At 34.7% G+C, this 16,193-nt stretch overlaps 1 protein-coding gene across 2 annotated transcripts in view; it reads left to right on the forward strand.

Moving 5' to 3' along the window:
* The window catches only part of OXR1 (oxidation resistance 1), a 55,714-nt gene extending 40,080 nt beyond the window's left edge, over positions 1–15,634 (forward strand). For both annotated transcript variants that reach the window (XM_083361238.1, XM_083361239.1), the window contains 5 exons: positions 4,316–4,441; positions 10,475–10,627; positions 13,199–13,294; positions 13,948–14,021; positions 15,028–15,634. In XM_083361238.1, the coding sequence (XP_083217364.1) occupies positions 4,316–4,441; positions 10,475–10,627; positions 13,199–13,294; positions 13,948–14,021; positions 15,028–15,163 (585 nt within the window). In that variant the 3' untranslated portion in view covers positions 15,164–15,634. The remainder of the gene's footprint in view (positions 1–4,315; positions 4,442–10,474; positions 10,628–13,198; positions 13,295–13,947; positions 14,022–15,027) is intronic.
* Positions 15,635–16,193: the final 559 nt, after the last annotated feature.

Raw genomic sequence — 16,193 nt, forward strand, 5'->3', positions numbered from 1 at the left:
ATCTGATGAATTCCCATATCTTTGGAAAAGTTATTTGTAAGGCTATGACTTTAGAGTGAGATGTTGATGTTTGCCTTCACTTTTAGTTTGGTGACCATTGCTAGTAAGTGCTGGCATTTGTAGTGCCGTTTGTATTCTTCTGACATCTAATGTGTATATACTACCGAAGTTCCCATATCTGTTATGATGTATTGTTGCTATTGCCTGACTACTCTCCGTGTTCTTGGTGACTTACAATGAGCTGTATCACCATTATATATCTGCTTGCTCAGTTTTACATCTCCAATTAGCCTAAGAACTATATCAGATAAGCCTGGTATGGTATGAGCTGTTCCTTATAATGTTGTGTCCTGGAAGTGATTGGTTACTTATAAATTGATTTCTTGTGAGCTCTGCAAGGACATGCAATCTCAGACTGATCTTAACTGTGAAGCAAAAGCTTGGTGAAGTGGATGCAGGAAGCCTTTGCTATAAGGTTAGCAGCTGGTTCTGCTGGGATCTGGCTATTCTTACACAAGAAGCCAGCGCTAGCCAGAAGTGGATCAAATCAGTAGTGGATCATATCAGGTTGCATAGCAGTTGTAAATGTGGTACTGTCCTTTCTGTGTTGGCTGTCTGTAAATGAGATCTTTATCATCGGGTAACCCATTTTGAAAGTCCCGTTCCCTTCAGATACCTCTACCTGGGCTGAATCTTTATTTCCTATTTTGTGCACAATTATTTCTGCAAATCCTGTTACTTTTTCCTGTTGTAACATCCTTCTCTTATTGTTAATTTAAACTTCATAGTCCCTTCTTCAAGTTTAGTTACTCTATGGTCCTTAGCATCAATTCCATCCACCCACCCACCCCAAACCATGACTTAGCAGAGACCTGCGTAACCTCACTGGCCATTTTCCAGCATTGTTCCCATCTTGATGGTTCTTGTGGATACCTGCAATCCATGGCACACACTGCAGATACTTTTTGTCCTTTTACTGACAGTGTTTTTGGCATTTCTTTTTGCCTCCTTGCTACTTTTCAGGCCAGGAAGAGATTTTGTGGTATTCAAAAAGTGCTTCAAGTTATCAATAATGATAAAAAGGATGATAATGACATCACATATTTGCTATCACAGATTTTTCCATTAATGTTAGCTAGTCCTTAAGCTTAAGGTAATTGTACCTCGTGGACCAAATTAAGGAGCTGCATACTCCATAAACCTTAAAAAACTGGCTTTGTCTTTCCTTTCCTTTTGGCTGTCATGATTTAGACAAAAGAAGAAGGAAAGAAAAAGTGGTTTTGAGAGATTAGATAAAAAATACTAAATCAATGAACATTTTGCATGAAAATGTATGAAAATGAAATTAAAAAACACCTAGGGCTCTGCTCTGAGGATTTTCATGTTGTTTTGAAACTTTGTTCAAATTTTTGAGGACGGGAGTTTTAATTGAATTAAAACTTTTCAAAAGAGACTACAGTAGAGTTTGTTTTAGGCTCAATGACTAAAACATCTTAATCTCCACTTCTTACCTGCAGAGCAGCTGAAGTCAGTTACCTGATAGTAGATGCCTTTTACTTTGTCAAACTCAATTTTGTTTCTCCACTTTAAGCTGAGATCTTATAAGCCTGTTGGTATCTACATGTATTGTATTCTCAATAGATAGATATATGCATATGAAATGTGTACACATTATTACTTTTATATCTTTAAAATTTTAGAAGCATTTTCTAAAGCTTTATGAAATAGAACTGCTACAGTTCTATTAATAAATAAACTATCTAATGCAGAGAGTTTACCTAAGCATTTAAGCATCTATACTGCTGTTTACTTCAGTGTAACTTAAAAGTATAGGTTCTGTTTTTATTATTTATTATTTTGTCAGTTTTTCTTAACACAGAATTGGGTCATCATTTTAAAAAAAAGTCAGATTTTGAATAATATAGTTAATTATTTTTTGGAAGAAAATGTTTTTGTAGTTTTGCTCATTCTGTTGCTAACAGCTAATACTTTGAGAGATTTGTTCATGAGCTGATAACATGAGAGGTTAAAAGAAGAACCTTTGAGATAATGAATTCAAGAAATCAACTGTTTTAAAAGCTTATTTTAACTGCATAAACTTAAATAATGATGAAACTCCATCTAGAAAAGCCAGCATACTATGTCTGTTAGTATAAATTGCAGGAGTGGGGAGGAACTGTCAATAAAATATCAAATGGCATATTAATTATTTGCTATTGATGTGACTGTCAAATTTCCTTATAAGATATCTTCCCTTTAAGAAATCTGTGATTGGCATTTCAGAACTAATTTAGTAACTGGATAAACTTTACATTATTATTTAATATATCAAAGACACAAGTTTTTATCAGTAAATCTTAGTTATATAAATACTTGCTAAACTGCCTTTGTTCCTTTTTTCAAGAAAACACTTGTCAAACAGCCAGATAAAATGGTGTTCCTTAAACACAGTAAAAGTTCCATATAAATGGACTACATATTCTTCCTTCTTTTAATTGGTGAATCATTTTGTAAGTAGGGTACATTTTAAACACTTCGTGGAAGCATTTTAGCAAAACTAATTTAAAATAGTCCCTTGGCTTGTATTAGCTGTGATTAATGTTACTGATAATGAATAGTTATTGGGGCAAAGAAGTGTAGACCTGTTGAAGTAGGACAATCATTCCTGCAGCATGACAAAATTTCTAACTTGTTATTGGAACACTTGTGTTGGCTGATAATGTGAAGAATAGCATTAATGTTTTATTTGGATTGTGGACTGAATGTTCCTTACCTTGCAACTATTGATTAAGTATGTGCATTCAAGACAGATCACATCTTGCTAACTACACAGAAAGATTTTTCTCCGGGATAAATCTAGCAATTATTCTAAATCATTTGAATTAGCTTGCAATGGAATTAAGCTATAGAGTTTTCTTATTTTACAATATATGGAAGACAGTTCAGTGAAATGCATACTAAACATACAAAATGTTTATTGGAAATGCCATATAGATTGTGAAATCATATATGTATATCTGTATATATCATTTATATTGTGGACTATAAAGATACAGCAGATAGAAGAATACAGTACTTCAACTTAAGAGACATTGACTAAAAAGTTGCAATATTCCTATTGCAGCAATATGATTTCTTCATGTGATTTTTCTCATAGTTCTTGCTGATCACTTGCTCAGTAGATATACACAAGATGTATATAAGAGATGTGAACAGCAGTTTTATGTTTTGTGGAAAACTTTGATATATTTAGGTTGTCTTAATATTACTGAATGTTTAAGAGGTCTTCTGGTTCATCAAGTAGAATACATCTACTTTCAAACAATAAAATGCACTGAGTTCTAAACAGAGAAGCATTGAGTGGAAGGGTAGCCAGATCCCTCCTTACCCCAGATGTTCCATCCCTTGTGTGCATGGTCTGCGCCACCCAAATCTCCAGCTGTTTCCAATTTTATAGCCTAGTTTTGAAATTGGAAATGAGCGAAGTGATAAGTGTCAATGGGGAATGAAGATAAAAGATTGACCCAGAATCTCGATCTTTTCTACCATTTATCTACATCAGGCATGTCAAACTGTCAGCCCGCGGGCCAGATGTGTCACACCAAAACTGCGCCCACCCCATTGCCGGCAATGGGGAAAAAGTCCCGATATGTTACGTGACATCACATGACATTGCAAGTTTGACATGCCTAATCTACATGAATTCCTGCCCAGTACAAGGTTTTACACATTGTTGCAGGGGGACACATCTTAATTCTCAGGTAACTATATTATATTTTTATGTGAATTTTTATGCATGTAGCAAGACTTCACAGATTAAGATTAGAATGGCCATGCACAATATTAAAAGCAGTTTATATTTAAAATGATTTAACCTAAGGGCTGCTTTTTTTTGTAAGCTTTTCTTTTCAAGAGACAATGGTTCTGTTTGTGTGAGTAGTCAACTGATTCTTATTTAAGGATGGTTCTGAATATCTTCTGATTGCCAGGATGCAAATATTATACTACTGCAGTATAATATTTTTAGATTCTATTCTTTGCCTCTGAGATTAGTCAGGATCAAATGGTACCTTAAAAAGGTATAGGATACAATGCACAGTTTAAATAGCAGAATGGCTCACAAGCTTGCAATCTTGTATTCTTTCAGTGATGGGCCATCTCCAGATTAAACATTTGGCATTGTTATCTAATACTTAAAACATTACACAAGTTGACATGTAAGCAAAAATTTTCATTTTTACAGGATGAATGTGATAAGGAAAGTTGTTTTGAATAGCATTTTGAATGCTAATTAAACTTTCTCCATTCCATGCAGATTACTACAAGAGAAGATACATATTCAAAGCAGGGAACAACTATCAAAACCGAACTGGAGCCTGAAGCATTTCGGCCAAATCTTAGTGATCCCAGTGAACTGTTGCAGTTGGATCAAATTGAAAAGGTATCATATAGAAAAAATACGGCATTTCTTATATTGACACAATTTTCACATTGCAATAAAATTGTTTTAGAAATTTGAATTGCAACAGTAATTGTTGCTGACTAATGATATGCAAGAAACAAAATGCTTTGTTTCAAACATAGGGCAATACTTGAAATATTTTAATTGGTTAAATTATAACATAAAACTCAGAATACTTGTACCATTCAGTATATCAATGAAACTTTAAATGCTTTGCACATTTGCCATAGAGAGTAATTGAAAAAGTAGGAATTCAGAAAAAGCATCCTGCTCCCTTTTTATGTGAGTTTGGAATGTATAAAATTCAATGATTCATCACATTCCAGAAAACTACAGCCCTAATAAGCAGGCATATACATAGAATGAAGGCTATTGCTAAGCACATTGGTTTGTGCTTAAATTGTAAGCCGCCCTGAGTCTTCGGAGAAGGGCGGGATATAAATGGGATTAAAATAAAATAAAAAATAAATTTAGGTTCACGCCTACTGCTTCAGTGACTCCATCCATCCACCTCATTCTCTGTCGTCCCCTTCTTCTCTTGCCCTCAACCTTTCCCAGCATTAGGTTCTTCTCCAGTGAGTCCTTCCTTCTCATTAGGTGGCCAAAGTATTTGAGTTTCAACTTCAGGATCTGGCCTTCTAAAGAGCAGTCAGGGTTGATCTCCTCTAGGACTGACCGGTTTGATCGCCTTGCAGTCCAAGGGACTCGCAGGAGTCTTCTCCAGCATCATAGTTCAAAGGCCTCAATTCTTTGGCGCTAATCCTTTCTTATGGTCCAACTGTCACAGCCATACATTGCAACTGGGAAGACCATGGCCTTTACTATACGCACTTTTGTTGGCAGGGTGATGTCTCTGCTTTTTAGTGTGCTGTCTAGATTAGCCATGGCTTTCCTCCCCAGGAACAAGCGTCTTTTAATTTCTTGGCTACAGTCCCTGTCTGCGGTGATCTTGGAGCCCAGGAAAATAAAATCTGTCACTACCTCCATTTCTTCCCCATCTATTTGCCAGACATTGAAAGGGCCAGATGCCATGATCTTGGTTTTCTTAATGTTTAGTTTCAACCCAACTTTTGCACTCTCCTTCTTCACGCTCAACAAGAGGTTCTTTAGTTCCTCTTCACTTTCTGCCATTAGAGTGGTATCATCTGCATATCTTAGGTTCGAATCTCAGATAAATGGTATGACTGACTGATGAGAACATAAAGAGTTCGAAATGGCCATCTCAGCCTCCCAAAATTCTTTATTAGCAACTTGAATAATTTGCATATATATATGTGTGTGTGTGTGTGTGTGTAATAAAACCTAATACAAATTAAACAAAGATAAGAGAAATTAGGAGCAAAAAGTACAAAGAATAAAAAGGAAAAGTAAGAATATAATAAAAGAATAAAAAATAAATAAGTGACTTTCAAGCTTCATCACAGGTATGAATCACAAGAATAAATTTAGTGTCAACTTCCGGTTTTGCATTGTAGCAACCCGGCTGAGAGATTGCGGAGCTCCTCACCCCAGGCTAGTTTTACCCTGCCTGGGGACCCTAAATGCGTCTAATGTTGCCCTAGAGAGGCAGCGAAGGAGGGGAATCCCGATGATCGCGGTATCAATCTGATCCAGGGGAAGCCCTCCAAGCTGACAGGAGAAAGGCTAGCTGCACTCCAGTGACTAGCCCAAGCTACTGGCATTCGAAGTCCAAAAGCACCAACTAAGAACAACTGTGAACAGCGTGTTGGAGTTGGGTGAGAATATTAATCTTCTCTATTTTGAAACTGATTTCCTAGAAAAGATCCGCAAGAAGCAAAAAATCCTCTGAAAGTGAGAAGGAAGGGGACTATAACCCAATTCTTCCATAGATGGAAGCGGTGATTTAATTTTTATGGGGGACAGAAATACATTGAAATGCACTAATGTAAACTATAATTTGGATAAAACTGAAAATTATAGAAATTGTTAAGATTTTCTACTTAAAAGAATATTGACAGAATTACAGGAAAATAATCGTTTTGTTTTAAAAGCTGGAAAATAAACACACTGACATCTAGTGGTGGAACAGAGTATAGAATTATAGCTGTCTTGCCTCAGAAACTGGCAAGATGCCCAGAAACCGTACTTTTATCCCTTTGATCCTCAAGAACACTTAGCTAAACAGGGAACAGCTGAGAATAGAAGAAAGAAAACACACTGGGCTATCTATTGCAGAATGAGAAATACATTTGTTTATTAAAACTGCTGACCTTCGATTATAAATACTTACTGAGCTGTGATATTTAAGTTTAAGAATAGTCTGCAGAGAAGGAAAAACTTTGGCTATTTTCTAGGGGGGAAATTACTGGATGGTTTTTAAATGACTGATCATTTTGTATTGCTTATAAAGATAAGAGATATATAAGACTAGTGTTTGGAATTTAAGACTGGTAGGTTTGATGAGAATGGAGGTTACATATACAACTAAAAGTGGTAAGAAACCACATGCAATATTCTTTTCTAAAATTCCCAGCCTGGAACATCAGAGATCTGCAGGAGAAATATTTCAAGATAAGACAAATCTTTTCCAGGAGGAAATGTACACTATGTTCCAACTAATTCAAACGACAATGGCTTAAAATCATAATGAGATTAAAAATAACTTTGATGATATAAATGAACACATTTTTGATCTAAGCTTACAGTTAAAAAATTCTCAGAAAATGGTGATAATGAACAAACAAATCAGATAATAGAACAAAAACTAGAGAAAATTGATTCAAAGATGGAGGCTACAAATGAAGAAAACCACCACTTAACACAGATAAAGAAAAATTTACAAGATCTTGCTATAATATTGGAAACGGAAAAGACATTTCATTTTTCAGAACATCAAACCTGAAGACAAGAAAGATGATTTGACAAAATGGATAATAGAGCTGTTAGGAGAACCACTAGAGTCTAGGAGACAAAAAATGGAAAGAAAAATTGGGGGAGAAGAAAAGTGGAAGCGTCTTAACGAGTATAAATGGGCGAAACTCCTCCTCAAAAGCACCTTACTCTATTTGTCTTTCCCATTCTTAACATCACCTATAAAAATACAGGAAGAATTATATGGTAAGCTGAACACACTGACTTGGAAAGCTGCTAGGCAAGAGAAGAAGGCGAGAGCCAGACTCAAGAAAGATTATGTGACTTATCAGATGGAGTAATACATGACTAAAAACCTGTTTAAATATGGTTAAAAGAATAGTTAAATTTTGGATATGAGTGGGTTCTATAGTAAAAGAGATGTGATTTGTAAGTAGTATAGTATTGTTTTATGATATGGTAAATGTAAAAATAATGAGATAATTTAAATGAATGAAATGTTTTGGATATTCAATTGTAATCAACTTAGAGAAAATTATAACTGAGAAGAAATGTTCTGAATACTGAAGGGAACCTAAGCTGAAATAAGAACAGATGAGACCTAGATTTAAGAGAGATGATTTGACATGCCAGATGGAATATCATACGACCAAACATTTGTCTAAATATAGTTAAACGTATAGTTACAATAATAGAAATGTGATCTATAAGTAGTATAGTATTTTTCTTTATCTCTTTTTTCTTTTTTATGATATGGGAAATGTAAAAATACTGAGATAATTTAAACTTATAAAGTATTTTGGATATTTAAATGTAATCAATTTTGAGAAAACTAACTGACAAGAAATGTTTTGAGGACCTATAGTGATTTACATAAGGTGATTTTTTGCAAATGCAACTGTAAAATGAGCTGATTAGAAAAGACATTACATACTGATGTTATTATTAAATATTAGAAAAATGTTTATATCTAAATCTGTATGTATTGATAGTATTAAGAACTGTATTTGCTTAACGTTTGTAAAAGGAGATATTTTTGGTTAGTATGTTGATTATGAAAGTATAGAAATTAACTACTATTCAGTGTTGTTAAATATATGAACTAAGCACTGTTGTTAAATATATAAACTAAGCACTAAATGTCATTCTAAAAAATCAATAAAATATACTTAAAAAATAATAAATTCAGTGTCTCTTCACCTCCTCTAAGGTTATTAACAATTACCTCTTCACCCCATTTCCTATCTCTTGTCTATAACTGTCCAAAAGAATTCATTTATTGGTCTAATGTTAGAAACACAATTAGTAAATGAAACCACAAAATATAGCAAGTGTTGCCCTATTATTTTTCCTCAAAAAATAGGAAAAATAAGGCTACTTGCTTTTACATTTCACTTTGCTTCTCCAATACTTATTTTAAATTAGAGATGGGAAACAGGTTTTAATCTTAAACAATTCAAGTTTGAAACATTGCATTTTAGGCCAAATCCAAAACAGTTGGCTACAATTCAAAATAGGTTGTTCCAACCTTATTAGAAGTATCCCAATTCAATCCAACTATTCCAGAAGCACTATGAACTCAAAATATGTTTCAAATTCAAAACAGGTGTTGAAAAGAGATTGAAAAAAGTCTGTTTTGAACTCAAAACACTTGAAGTTTCCAAAGTCATCAAAACATTGTTGTAACGATTCCAGCAAGGATCAAACAGCTGTTTCAAAGTTGAAACAAAGCATTTCACACTCAATCACATTTGTAATCAAAAACACTTCAGATTTAAACTCTGTATACCATTATTATATGGTAAGTAAGGAAACCTAACTTGGCTGCTGCAATTATTTATTTTATGTTAAAGCATAAAACTAAAATCTGAATTGGATGTGTTTAAAATGTACTTCTTTGGAATAATATTTTGTCTGGAATAGATAGAAATGTTACTAGGATAAATAAAACAAGGCTCTAAATGAAACAGTTCTGAAATAACTCCATTGTATAAGGCTGCATCCATTAGTTGTTATCATGAGGAGATTATCATTACAACTTTGATTGTCCATAAAGTCATTTGCAGATCTTAGGACAATCCAAGCAGATCCATTTTTATTTGTCTTAAGGGGTTTTTCTCAGTAACTCTTTTCTTGATGACGGAAATGAGAATAAGGCTTATTAGTCCTTAAGTATTACTCCTTCAACACTGATCACAAGTATACACAAAAGGCTTCTAGGACTTTGAAAATATGAAGCAACAGTGGGAAATATAATTCCTGTGGATTTCAATAATTTATTTACTGCTTTTGTTTATAAGACCACCTTGAAAGAACTCGAAGCATTTTATATACATGAAGACCCCTAAAAGAATAAAATAATACAGTAAAAAGCATAATAATTTAAACAGAAAGAGTTAAGCTGACCTTTTACCTGTATTACTCAATTTCCAATTACTTCTTGAAAAGCCAAGTATTTGTGGCTTTCTTAAACATTAATAGCATTAATAGCCCCACAATACTTCTTCAACTGCGAGATAGGCAGCAAATAAATGTGATAAATAAAATTCAGTTAGAATGGACAATCTCCAAATGGTGCTTTCAGTATGCCTAGTGGCTTTTAGTGACATTAAGTACCATGACTTGCAGTTTACAGTGTTTTTATGAGATATTATATGTTCCTGCATGTTGTTCGTATTCACTGCAAGCTATGACTGCTGCTAATAAGAGAAAAAACAAGGACCATGTTGTGGTGAATAGAAAAAAATCTGATTTTTGTCTCATTCAAGTTATTGCTTTGTTTGTCAAAATATATGTAGGTTATTTAGCAATACAGTTTCAGTTCCTGAAACAGTATGATTTGAACAGGCAAGGTTCAAGCTTAATAACCTCAAATAGCAAAACACAAGATCAATTACTCATCTCCTAAAAACATTTATTTGGGAATAAAACCCAGATAATTTCAATAGAACTTAAGTCCAGATAAATTACTTAATATAGCAAATTCATTTTGCCTCTATGTAGCTTAAGGATTGAAAATGTTGCTATAAAGCATCATGAATTTATAAAAGTTAGTATGAATATTAATTTTTGGTTTTTTATATGTTTAACACAATATTTTTGTCCCTATGAATTAAAATCCTTTCTAGATTAATCACTTTGTTCAGTGCACCTGCCTCATTTGCACCTGTGTTTCTTTAGCTAACAAAACAGCTCCCTCCTCGAACTATTGGCTATCCATGGACTCTTGTCTACAGTACTGCAAAGCATGGCATGAGCTTGAAGACTTTGTACAGAACTATGGCAGGCTTGGACACACCAGTGCTGCTAGTTATCAAAGACAGTGATGGACAGGTATGGAAATTGCGATAGTCACTTTTTCTTTCCTTTGCTCCCCATCTTCCCCATAACAAATTCTAAATTCTAAGACAACTTAGTTATCATACAGGAAAGCTCAATGTTATTTTATTTTTTTTAAAGAAAACTCAGTATAGCAGGCTGAATATAAGCATATTGCAAAACACCTATACATTTTTAAATGAGCATTCCTGCAAGCTGAACTCAAGGCCTGATGGCTCTGTAGCTGTTGCCATATAACATTTCTGGCAACAATACCCAAGTGGTTTTCCACTGCCCTTCCTGCTGGTAACTTCACTCAGTACAGTAGATTTCTTGATTGCAAACATATGGAAGTGTTACTATTTTTATAGGGGGGGGGAAATCAAATCAGTCTTTGCCACAAAAAAGAGGAGAGTCAAGCTACTCTCCAAAGCACCTGAAGGCAGGACAAGAAGCAATGGATGGAAACTAATGAAAGAGAGAAGCAGCCTAGAACTAAGGAGAAATTTCCTGACAGTTAGAACAATTAATCAGTGGAACAACCTGCCTCCAGAAGTGGTGAATGCTCCAACACTGGAAGTTTTAAAGAAGAGACTGGCCAGCCACTTGTCTGAAATGGTATAGGGTTTCCTGCCTGAGCAAAGGGTGGGACTAGAAGACCTCCAAGGTCCTTTCCAACTCTTGTTGTTGTTGTTGTTGTTACAAATGTGTTAATCTACAAAGGTATTGGGATTTATTCCCTTTACAATAAATATATTGAGTATTTTTTGAAAGCATGGGTATATTTTACACTTCCAAAGTATTATTTAATATTAGAGACACAGTGGTGAATATAAAACAGGTTATCAGGAAGGGACAAATTAGACAAACTGTATAACCACTTAGAGAATTATTTAAACTGTTGCTGCTACAGCTAGACTTCATAAATATGTGTGTGTTTGAAAAGCCTGGACCCAATGCAGAATTAAGATAATGCAAGCAGAAACATTTTTGTTGCCCATCACCCACACAGAATCTTCCAGTTTTGGAGCTTGATGGATGCCTCAAAAGAAGGGTAGGGGAGAAATATTGGTACTTATTTTACAGAAAAGCTTGTGGAAGAATATTAGATTTCAAATCTTTTCTCAAATAAGAGCAATCCTTACAATTTATCATCTCTATTGCATCTTGGGATGGTTGGTAAGATTGTGGGGAAGAGAGATGTATATTGAGAGAAGATACAAAACCTGAAAAGATGCTACATAGAGAAAGCCAAAACCTGTTACGTGTCAACCTAGAATGCAGAGCAGAAGTTACAGGAAAGCAAATTGTTGCTGTCTGTTAGAAATTAAGAGCAGTTCGGCAGTGAATCAGTGATGCAGCTTTTATTTGTTGGATGTGAGAGCCATAATGATGTAATGGTTAAAGTCGCCAGGCTAGAAACCAGAAAACCGTGAGTGTTAGTTCTGCCGTAGGCATTAAGCCAGCTGGGTTACTTTGAGCCTCTTCAGTCCCAGGAAGAAGATAGCGGGTAACTGTTTCTGACTTCTTGCCAAGGAAAATGCAGGGGCATGTCCAGGCAGTGGCCAGGAGTCGAGACTGATTTGAAGCTATGTATTCGGATGTGTGTGCATGTACACATACACACACACACACATCTGCTGGATCTATTTACAGAAAATGCTGCTCAGACATCTGACGTTTCTGTTTGGAACTCTGCAGTAAGCAGAGGATTGAATTAAATATCTATGTCAGATTGTCTTTACTGTCAGTATAATCACGCCATACTATCACTCAAAGTGTTTTAGAGCAATTCTTTTAAGAACAGCCCTCTGATTTATTTATTTTTTTAAATTTGTCATCCTTATTACTTTGGTAATTGTACCTTTACGCCTTAGTCTCAAAAGCAAAAAGAAAGAGTATGGTTTCCATTGCATTGAATAAAAAGGGAGACTAGGAGGAGTGGAGAGTCATTGTACACATGAGGCAAACAATAGCTGGCAATATTCCTGCATTCGTTTTTTTCCAACTCTTTCCTTAAATAAATGGAAGGCATACTTACTGAATCAGCTAGGGGGTGGTCAAACTGGGCTGATTTCTATCTGATAACCTGTTGAGAAAACAAGTGCAAACAGGCTATGCTGAATCCTGTTCTGATGACTTTCTATCTAAATGAACTAGTCTTGCCATTTCCACCTGACACCTTCAGCCCAAGAACATTGGAAAAGCTGATTTGGCAAGAACAGGGCAAGTATTAGAGATGGCAGCCAGCCACAACTTGTCCAAATGTTTGTATAAGAATTACCTCTTCTTAAAGAAGTTTTGTGCTGTATATTTGCTGAATTAATGCCATCTGGAAGTCTTTTCATATTTTAGTAGATCTTTTTCGTCTACAAAAAAAAAATGTTCCATTAAATACCTTGCTGAAGTTATGGCTTAGTTCAACTTGATGGTTGCTTGTGCCTTGATCTTCATGGAATGAATAGAAATAAACTCCTGATAATTCCAATTAATCTAATCATGTTCATGGGATAGGTTTCCTATATGTTATGCACAAAAACAGCGGAAATGTCATGGTTACTGGATTATTTTTATTCTTTTCTTTAGATTTTTGGAGCTCTCGCTTCTGAACCTTTTAAAGTGAGTGATGGGTTTTATGGCACAGGAGAAACCTTTCTTTTTACATTCTGCCCAGAATTTGAGGTAAGAACTAAGAAAAAAATGCCTAGATTATTTAGATAATATATAATAAGATTACACTATTCATTAGTCTACTAATATTATGTTGCTATGAAATTATTTAAATTTCAGTTAAAAATAGGCAGAATTACATTTTGAATTGTGAGGCCTACCATTTAGAATTTAGATTGCCGTTGCCATGAATGATTGCCCTACATTTTCCCGTGAATTACATTTTCCAGCCATAAAGCTATTATAAACAAACACACACATTCATCTATATACAGTACATACACAGCCACAAAACCAATAAAGAATGATGATGAACACCACAAAACAAATAGTGGTTCCTTTTCTGTAAATGTTCATAAATCCTGCTCCTATCAGAACATCAGAGTTTCTATAAATTAGTAAAGGGGGATTAGGATTAGTTTATGATTCACTAAATTTAGGGATAGAAATTCAAGTGATAGATGGAATTTCTATATATTGAAAGAAGTTTAGTTGGCTATCACAGTGAATAAGGGCACTCTGTTTATTGTAACATTTTAACAATAAAGTCTCTGGATTTTTCTGAAGCAGAAATTGATGATGATGTCTTATGATGTTTGTTGCTGTTCTTTTAGCAATAATTTTATCTGTGTTTGTGTGTCTTCATTTATTTTTCTAACCACTAGGTCTTCAAGTGGACTGGAGATAATATGTTTTTTCTTAAAGGAGACATGGATGCCTTGGCTTTTGGTGGTGGAGGGTTAGTAGTTCTTTTATCATTTTTGTTCATTTTGATACAGTATTCTGGTACAACATTGGTGTACGGTTATATTATTTCACTTCCTTATATATATATTCCAAGTATGTCCATGCCCATAGTGTTTACTTTATGGCAGCCTCTTGCTAACGTTGGCATTTTTTTCTTGAACAAGTCTGAAAGGCCATCTTTTCTTTTTTAAAAAAAGTTCTATTTATTTATATCCCAGCTTTATTATTTTTATAAATAATTCAAGGCAGCAAACAGACCAATATTCCTTTCCTCTCCTATTTTTCCCACAAGAAAAACCCTGTGGGGTAAGTTGGGGTGAGAGGGGGACTGGCATAAAGTCAACTAGCCAGCTTTTATGCCTAAGGGGAGACTAGAATTCACCGCCTTCTAGTTTCTAAGTCAGCGTTGTCACCACTAATCCAGATTGACTCTTAATCAGTTTAGTCTGTCTTACTTTGTTATCGCTAGGCATTAGCAAATATAAAAGCAAGAACTCAGTTTTTTATTCAAAGCCAAAATGTGCTTTTCTTGGCCCAAGGTCTGTTCAGTCCGCAGTCTTGTGGCTTAAATGTGTTACTACAAAGAAGATAAAGTTTTATTTATTTATTATAACATTTCCATGGAGGACCCAATTTGCATGTGTCTTTACACTGCATTGATGCCATGCTAATATGAGACTGCTGGATCTGGGTTGAACAAGTCTAGATGACCCTACATGCCAGGAAGGGATTTGGGTTTTGTTTATCTCCTCGTTGCCATTTCATCATTTATATCAAATATACAGTAACAGAGATGTCATCACCTGAACCTCTAACAAACTTCTTAAAGGTGGTGACTGTTTCTACTTTGACCAATTAATTGAAAGGCAATCTGAAGCTTTCAAATTAGAATTTTGCAAAGAAAGTTATTGATTTAAAATTTGACCCACAATTGAATACACAATAATGGGAAGAAAATTATTTTAATATATGGCAAACTAATTCTCTTCACACTGCAGGGGTGAATTTGCTTTATGGCTTGATGGAGATCTCTACCATGGAAGAAGTCACTCTTGTAAAACCTTTGGGAATCGCACACTTTCTAAGAAAGAAGACTTCATAATACAAGATATTGAAATTTGGGGCTTTGAATAAGTATAAACTGTTAAATACTACAAAAGTTTGTCCCAAACCTGATACTGATCAATGCAGCTCAGAAAGCCCTTAAAGCAATATAATGTAGCTTGTTTTGCAATGCCTTTCTACACCCTCTGCATGACCATCAAAATGTCTTTCACATCAGCATATTGGAAGGGAACTGACTGTTCAGATTTTTTTTCATTTTTGAAAGTTACAAAGCTTTCAAATCGTAATTGATTATTTCTTTATGGGAGGCAGGTTTTTATCATCATGTCATTCACATATCCATTTGTTTTTATTCTCACAATTCAAAAATTTCCTTTATTTCCGTTTAACAGTTTCACTGAAGCAACATTTAAGCAACATAAAATCTAATTGAGTTATACTGTATTTACTTGGCCTAAGTAAGAGAGGTTCAGAATTTACCAGCAGTGATCAGTCTTGGCTGTTTATTTCAATCAAATATCACCACATATTTTATTCATATGTCATGAATTGGTATCTGTTGTATTTTACGGTTGAAACTGCCTATTGATTGTATTGAAGCATTTTGCACATGCCATTAAATGATCTGCAGGCTTGGGACAAATGCTGGGCAAGGATTCAGCTATGTGGTCAAGATATATAAAAGAGCAATTAGCAACTTGAAAAGTAAGCATAATGCAGTGAGTAATTCATAGTATATATAATACCTTCTTATTGCTAAAGCTATGAAACAGATGCATTTTTTCCAAACAGCTATAATATGCATCAAATGTATGCATATGTGTCTGTGTGTATATCTATACATGCACACACATACATAACACACCACACTGTTTTATAGTTCTTCTGTTGTAGCCTTGTAGCACATCATCTCCAAGAATTGCTCCTGTCCAAAACAGAAAACAAAATAGTTGTGGTGTTTTTCTCTTCTTTTGAGTGGATCTGTGTTGTAAAACTGCAGTTTGCACCAGCTCTGATGCAATGGGGTAACGTACTCTAGATAGACATCATAACTCAGTAGATGTGTTAATATGCAAAATTTACTGTTCTGTGACCTCAA

This window comes from Vipera ursinii (assembly GCF_947247035.1).
Source record: "Vipera ursinii genome assembly, chromosome: 3".
Lineage (NCBI taxonomy): Eukaryota > Metazoa > Chordata > Lepidosauria > Squamata > Viperidae > Vipera > Vipera ursinii.